Consider the following 7,587-nt stretch of genomic DNA (forward strand, 5'->3'; position numbering starts at 1 on the left):
ATAATTTCAACCCAAAGGAAACATTGTCTTTACAACCAAAATCACTAAATAACATAAATAAATGCGAAAACGTATTACAAAGTAATGAACAATAAATTCGAAATATAAACTATTACTACTCTTGCGAATCACCAGCCCTGAAATTGTTCCGACTCTTCATCCTCAACCTGTTTCTCGGACTTATCTGGGGAAGGGAGAGTAAGAGGGGTGAGTATTTTGGGAAATACTCAGCAAATGGGGGCGTTTTGAACACAATATAAAAATTTTCCATCATTTTCGAAAATAACATATAAATACAGCATGCTTTTCGTAATCGTAACATCATATCATAACATAAAGACACTGCGATTTTTCACCTTTTAACAGTTTACTGACGTCAGTCCTTAAGTTTTAATCCTCTACGGGGGCGAGGCCATAAAACGGTTCTATCCCACCGTGAAGGGCCATATGTTGAAATTCCACCCATTTTCAGGGAATCCTCACAGTGCAAAATATAACGTACCAAAATTTCATAAAACGTATAGACGGGAGACGGAGCTCGACCAAATCTTTAAAATCAAAAACCGAAAACTTCATATGCATAAAACCAAAATTTAAATTTTAAAAACAAGCCCACTTACAGTAATTGAATGCTAAGAAAACGTGGATGCTTGGCTTTGGAATTTAGATCGCTCATCGCTCCTCGTCCGGGCAACGCTTCGGTTCGACTTTTAGGCTAATTTTGGGACGATATTTGGGCAGAGTTTGGCTAGGTGAGCTGCTGGAAATTCTCGAAATTTCGGCAAGGATTTTCGAGATTTTGGTGTGTTGTGGAGAGGGGGGTAATGGCCTACTTATAGGGGAGGAGGATGGAGCTAATTATGGCACAAAAATCATGCTCAAGATTGGCATAAATCTTACAATATTTGACTCCAATTTCCTTGCCATTATTGCTGATTTATCTTCCAATTTCGTGGGATTTAGATCCTTGATTTCCACCCTAATATTTTCGAAAATATGGTGGCTAGGGTAAAGATTTTTCTTTGTGCACAAGTTGATGATTATTTCCAATTTACCTTGTATGTTTCCTTGTATCCATATCTCACAATATCTTAGGCATAGAATTTCGAAAATTGCTTGCTTTAATCCTTTAGATCTTGTAGGATATCTCAATCTTGCCAATCTTCTTCCCCAAATTCGAAATCAAGCTTGTACAAGTGCATGTAATAATATCTTGACATCAAGGATTTCCATATCAAATATTCTCCAATATACATATCTTATTTTAATATCATAATCAAAGAAATCCTATGCTCTTAAATTTTCTTACAATGATAAATCATATGGTGGGAAAAATCGGTTCTCACATCCCTCCCTCCTTATGAGAAGTTTCGTCCTCGAAATTTGAGTTGGCTTGGTCACCAAATAGGTAGGGATATTCCTTTCAAATCTTCTCTTCGACTTCCCAAGTTGCTTCCCGCTCTGTGTGGTTGGACCATTGCACCTTGACGTAGGGAATGATACGTCGTCTAAGAACTTGTTCTTTGGTGTCCACGATTCTGATGGGGACTTCTTCGTATCTGAGTTTTTCTCCCATGTTTCCTTCGGTCAAGAGCGGTTCTACTTCCAAAACGTGACTCGGGTCTGGAATGTACCTCCTTAGTTGGGATACGTGGAACACGTTGTGGATTCCTGACATGTTTGGTGGCAGTGCCAGTCCGCATGCTAGAGTGCCCACTTTTTCCAAGATTTCAAAGGGTCCAACATATCGAGGGTTCAGTTCTCCTGCTTACTGAATCGGACAACACCTCTCATAGGCGAGACTTTCACATAAGCCTTCTCGCCCACGTTGAACTATAGAGGCCTTCTTTTAAGATCTGCCAGCTCTTCTGTCGGTTTTGAGCTGCCTTGAGCCTCTCCCGGACAATTCTAACCTTGTCCACTGTCATCTGTAATAGCTCGGGTCCGATCAAGGCTTTCTCGCCCACTTCATCCCAATAAAGTGGTGACCGACATTTTCTGCCATAAAGAGCTTCGTATGGAGCCATTACGATACTGCTGTAATAGCTGTTGTTGTAAGCAAACTCAATTAAGGGTAAATGAGTGCTCCAGTTGCTACTGAATTCAAGGGCGCATGCTCGCAGCATATCTTCTAAGGTTTGGATGGTTCTCTCCGTTCGCCCATCGGTTTGAGGATGATAGGCCGTACTTAGGGTCACTTTTGTTCCCATGGCCTCTTGAAAGCTCTTCCAAAAGCGCGAGACAAACCTCGGATCTCTATCAGATAGGATGCTCACTGGCACTCCATGCAGTCTCACAATGTTGTCCACGTATAGTGAAGCCAACTTGTCGAGATTGTAACTCATGCGGATGGGTAGGAAGTGTGCGGTCTTTGTGAGTCTGTCCACGATCACCCATATACCGTCGTGGCTTTGCCTAGACCTTGGCAATCCTACCACAAAATCCATGGAAATATGCTCCCATTTCCACTCGGGAATTTCCAGAGTTTGCAGTAATCCTCCAGGTCGCTGGTGTTCTGCTTTGACCTGCTGACATACCTGACATCTGGAGACGAATTCAGCTACATCTCTTTTCATGCCATTCCACCAGAAATTATTCTTGAGGTCTCTGTACATCTTTGTACTGCCTGGATGGACTGAGAATTTTGACTTGTGCGCCTCTGCCATTATCTCTTGGCGAAGGTTATCGCTGTCGGGCACACACAGTCTTCCTTTCATCCATAAGGTTCCCTTGTCATCAATCTGATGATCCTGAGACTTCCCTTCTCTGACTTGCTCCTTAAGTTTGGCCAGTATCGGGTCTCGATCTTGGTTTAACTTGACGGTCTCCTGCAGACATGGATGGGCCGAGAGGGAAGCTAGAGTCACCTTGCCTGGGCCCTTCCGACTTAGCTCATCAGCCACTTTGTTTGCTTTACCCGGATGGTAGCTTATGGTCAAGTCATAGTCTTTCAGAAGTTCGGACTATCGCCGTTGCCTCATATTCAGTTCCTTTTGGGTGAACAGGTACTTGAGGCTCTGATGGTCTGTGAAGATTTCACATTTAGTATCATAGAGGTAGTGTCTCCAAATCTTTAAGGCGAAGACAACCGCTGGTAGTTCCAGATCATGAGTAGGGTAGTTCTGCTCGTGCGGTTTCAACTGCCTTGATGCGTAGGCGATCACCCTTCCTTCTTGCTTTAGTACGCATCCTAGACCGTCCTTAGAGGCGTCACTGTAAATAGTGAAATCTTTATTCTCTGCAGGCAGGATCAATACTGGCGTAGATGCGAGTTTCTCTTTCAGTGTCTGGAAACTCTTCTCACAATCTTCATTCCAGATGAATTTAGAATTTTTCTGTGTGAGTTTCGTCAGTGGCATGGCTATCGAGGAGAACCCTTCAACAAACTTCCGGTAGTAACCTGTCAATCCAAGAAAGCTTCTGATGTCGGTGGCGTTCTTCGGTTTTGGCCATTCTGTAATTGAATTTACTTTCCTTGGATCCACTGACACTCCTTCTTTTGATATCACGTGTCCTAGAAATGACACACTCCTTAGCCAGAATTCACACTTGCTAAACTTGGCATAGAGCTTATTCTCTCTTAAAGTTTGCAGAGCAAGGTGAAGGTGCTCTTCGTGGCTCGTCTCATCAGGGGAATAGACGAGGATGTCGTCGATGAATACCACTATGAACTGATACAAGAATGGCTTTAATACTCTGTTCATCAGGTCCATGAATGCTGCCGGTGCGTTAGTCAGACCAAAAGGTATCACTGTGAATTCATAATGCCCATATCTGGTTCGAAAGGCTGTTTTGGGGATATTTTCAGCCCTGACCTTCAATTGATGGTAACCTGTCCTCAGATCCAGTTTAGAAAAGACGGTGGCTCCTTAAAGCTGATCAAACAAATCGTCTATCCGAGGTAGAGGGTACATGTTCTTGATGGTGATCTTGTTCAGTTCTCTATAATCGATGCACAATCTCATACTTCCGTCTTTCTTCTTCACGAAGAGTACTGGAGCTCCCCATGGGGACACACTCGGTCGAATTTGCCTCTTATCTAGCAATTCTTGGAGTTGTTCTTTTAGCTCTTTGAGTTCGACTGGTGCCATTCTGTAAGGTGTTTTAGAGATTGGAGCAGCACCGGGAACCAGATTGATCTCGAAAACCACTTCGCGGTTCGGGACCGTCCTCGAGAGCTCTTCTGGAAAAACATCTGGGAACTCTCTCACTATCGGGATGTCCTCCAGTTTCAACTCGACTTTTTCTTTTACTTCACTGATCATTGCTAGGTAGATGTCCTCTCCGGATTTCATGGCTTTCCAAGCTTGAGAGGCGGAAAGCAGTGACTTTTGCTCCTTGGATTTACCCTGAAAGACGACTTCCTCCTGATCTGGGGTTCGGAGTTTGACTCTCTTTCCCTTACAATCTACCATCGCACTGTTTTTTGCTAACCAATCCATTCCTAAGATTACGTCGAAATCGACCATGATCAACTGTATCAAGTCGGCGCTAAAAGTCTGATTACTGATACTGATTTTACAATCTCTGTAAATTTCGTGAGTTTCAATGGCCTTACTTGTAGGTGTGGCTATTCGAAAGGGCTCATTTAGTTTCTCGAGCTTGCATCCTAACTTCTTAGCAAATCTCTTAGACATAAAAGAATGTGTAGCGCCGTAGTCAAATAACACATAAGCAGGCACTTGCTGAATAAATATGGTACCTGACACGACATCGTTCGCGTCGTCTGCCTCCTCTTGCGTTATTGCAAACACCCTGGCATTTGGTTTGTTCTCCCGTGGCTTATTGGCGTTCACCCCTGAGTTTGACCCGTCTCCTTTACCCGGTCCAGTTGTTCTGTTGGTGGCGTCTGGACATTCTGCCATACGGTGTCCTGGTTTCCCGCATCCAAAGCAGACACCGCTCACTCTACGACACTCTCCCAGGTGTCGTAAGTGGCACGTTGGGCAAGGCTTAATAGCTTGGTAGTTTGTGGCAGGCAAAGGCCCTTTTGATGGTCCACCAGACTGGTTAGGCCTCTTGAAAGTTTGACCGTTACGTGGGGATTGACTACTCATAGGCCTCTTGTTCTTAAATTCATTCTCCCTGCGCTAGATATCAGTTTCAGCTCGGATAGCTGTGCCCATCAAGTCGGAAAAATTCGCCGGTTGGTAGACGGCTAGGGCGGATTGGATTCTGCTGTTCAACCCCTTCTTAAAGCGGTGCAATTTCAAAACTTCATCCGCCATGATTGCTGGAGCATATGATCTAAGGGCATTGAACTAGGAGGTGTTCTCCACAACGGACATGTCTAGAGCTTGACTGAAGTTTTCAAATTCACTTAGTTTCTGCAGTCTGACCTTGGCTGGATAATATTGTTTCAGAAAAGCTTCTCGAAAACGCTGCCACATGATTGGTCCTGCAGTTATCATGGCTGGCGAGACTGCTTCCTACCACTTGCCTGCTCTATCCTCCAGGAAAGGCACAATCACGTCCACTTTCAGTACCTCAAGGACTTCCAACAATCGCAGCTGGGTCTCCACGCTTTTTAGCCAGCTCTGACTAATTTCAGGGTCGGCGGCTCCACTGAAAGTTGGACACCTGTTCTTGCGCAGTGATTCATAATGGAACTTAACTCCGTGCTGTGGTGGAGGTGGTGGTGGTTGATTGGCGTTTGGGTTCACTAACCCTTGCAGTGTTGTCTCCACGATCGTGGCTATAGCCATCAGGTCTGCTTGGTTAAGACTGAACCCAGGTGGCGGTCCATTATCGCCTTCGTTGGCATTGTTGTTATTAGCGTAGCGAGGGTTGCGGTTTTGTATTGGAGGTCTACCGGCCATTTCCTACAATTTTTAAACATTTCTAAGAATTTGCGGAGCATAACGACGTTATTGAGTAAATAAGTTATGCTGGAACAACTGAGATAAGTAAATAAATGTAACTTTATTAAATTTGAATATCGAGGAACAACTGAATGGAAACAAATAGTACTGAATGAAAACAATCGTGCTGAATAACATAGCAATAAGGATAAAATAACTCCTAGTAATAAAGCAAGGTCACTAAGACAGCCTAGTCATCTATCTCTCCGTCGCCAACTGCTGCTATAGGCTCATCTATCTCTATCGGCTTCTCATCTTCCGATTCCTTCTCTGGCTCTTCCTCTTGCAGTATCTCCACCATATGGGTGAGCTGGTCGTTCTCTTCCATGAGCTGCGCCACCTGTGCCTTAAGTCCCTGTATCTTCGCATCAGCTGCGTCCATCTCAGTCATTCCAATGCTGCTGATACTGCAGATGATACTGTTTCTTCTGCTTGATTTGGTCCTTCAGCGCTTCAACTTGTTGAGTCAGATGTTGGTTCACATACGCAAGGCTGTTCATGGCCTCACCTGAATTTTCCAATCTCCTCTTACCGTTGGCATTCTACTGTTTCTCTTCCTCCAGCTCCTTGCGATAACGCTCCGTATCCTCTCGTAACTTTCCATGTTGAGACTTGCACTGTTCTATGACATATCTTAGGTCCATGTTATCACCTCTAACTAGCTCACCCTGATAGATAAACTGGTTAAGGCGAACACGAATCTCCTCTTTCTCAGCGGCTAAAGTCTCGACCTCCCTCCTCCTCTCACTTAGTCTGGCTCTAAGTCTCTGAATCTGACGGGACTGATGGTGAAGGGCAAGCTCCTTCAAACGAATGGCAGCTTGGGCACGGGTGTGGGGTCGCATGGGAGTAGATGGAGCCATTTCCTGAAAACAAAAATGGAAATGCTTAGAATCGAAAGAGACAATATATAACAAGGGACAATATGCAATATATATGAAATTTTCGAAAATTACATAAATATTTTTTTTCCAAAAATGGAAAGTTTGGAATTAGACATATGGGTTCGAAGCATATGTCGAGAGGATTCCAGAACAATCGACGGAATTGAATTCGGAATTTCCTATGAGAAGTTATAGGGTCTACGAATATTTCCTAAAATGGCAAAAACGACGTTTCGGAGGCCTAAACGGAGGAATTTCGCGATTTCAGCCCCTACCTCATGACGAAGTGGTGAAAATCGCTCGTTGGGCCGTTTCGGAGGGGATAGCATCGGCTTTACTCAAAAATTCCACCGATTTTTTTTTTTGTAAAAATTTCTCATTTTTTCCCAACCGGATTATGAACCTGGCGGCTCTGATACCACTTAAATGTCACGCCCCGAAATTTGGGATTGACACCAACGTTGTTTAACAATCACACAATCGAAACAACAAGCCTTTTGTAGCACAGTATAAACCGAACCAGTTTATATATCATAATTTCAACCCAAAGGAAACATTGTCTTTACAACCAAAATCACTAAACGACATAAATAAATGCGGAAACGTCTTACAAAGTAATGAGCAATAAATTCGAAATATAAACTACTACTACTCTTGCGAATCACCAGCCCCAAAATTGTTCCGACTCTTCATCCTCAAACTGTTGCTCGGACTTATCTGGGGAGGGGAGAGTAAGGGGGGTGAGCATTTTGGGAAATACTCAGCAAATGGGGGCGTTTTGAACACAACATAAAAATTTTCCATCATTTTCGAAAATAACATATAAATACAACATGCTTTTC

General features: G+C 43.7%; 1 protein-coding gene across 1 annotated transcript; it reads right to left on the reverse strand.

Annotated features, from left to right (window-relative positions):
- Window positions 1–1,805: 1,805 nt before the first annotated feature.
- Window positions 1,806–5,057, reverse strand: LOC142528494 (uncharacterized). The gene is made up of 5 exons (XM_075633541.1): window positions 4,703–5,057; window positions 4,019–4,444; window positions 3,165–3,832; window positions 2,538–2,828; window positions 1,806–1,928 (listed from the first exon to the last, which is right to left on the reverse strand). The coding sequence occupies exons 1-5, from the start codon at window positions 5,055–5,057 to the stop codon at window positions 1,806–1,808; spliced, it is 1,863 nt and encodes a 620-aa protein (XP_075489656.1).
- Between the last annotated feature and the right edge of the window lie 2,530 nt (window positions 5,058–7,587).

This window comes from Primulina tabacum, chromosome 16 (genome assembly GCF_025594145.1).
Source record: "Primulina tabacum isolate GXHZ01 chromosome 16, ASM2559414v2, whole genome shotgun sequence".
Classification (NCBI taxonomy): domain Eukaryota; kingdom Viridiplantae; phylum Streptophyta; class Magnoliopsida; order Lamiales; family Gesneriaceae; genus Primulina; species Primulina tabacum.

What these genes read in the sequence shown, in the direction of transcription:
- LOC142528494 (XM_075633541.1), bottom strand. Translation starts at nt 5,057, where the DNA reads ATGAGTAGTCAATCCCCACGTAACGGTCAAACTTTCAAGAGGCCTAAC. An exon ending in CGCGAACGATGTCGTGTCAG is followed by an intron (nt 4,445 to 4,702) that starts GTACCATATTTA and finishes ACGTAATCTTAG; the next exon opens with GAATGGATTGGTTAGCAAAA. An exon ending in TAAGAGGCAAATTCGACCGA is followed by an intron (nt 3,833 to 4,018) that starts GTGTGTCCCCAT and finishes ATCTGAGGACAG; the next exon opens with GTTACCATCAATTGAAGGTC.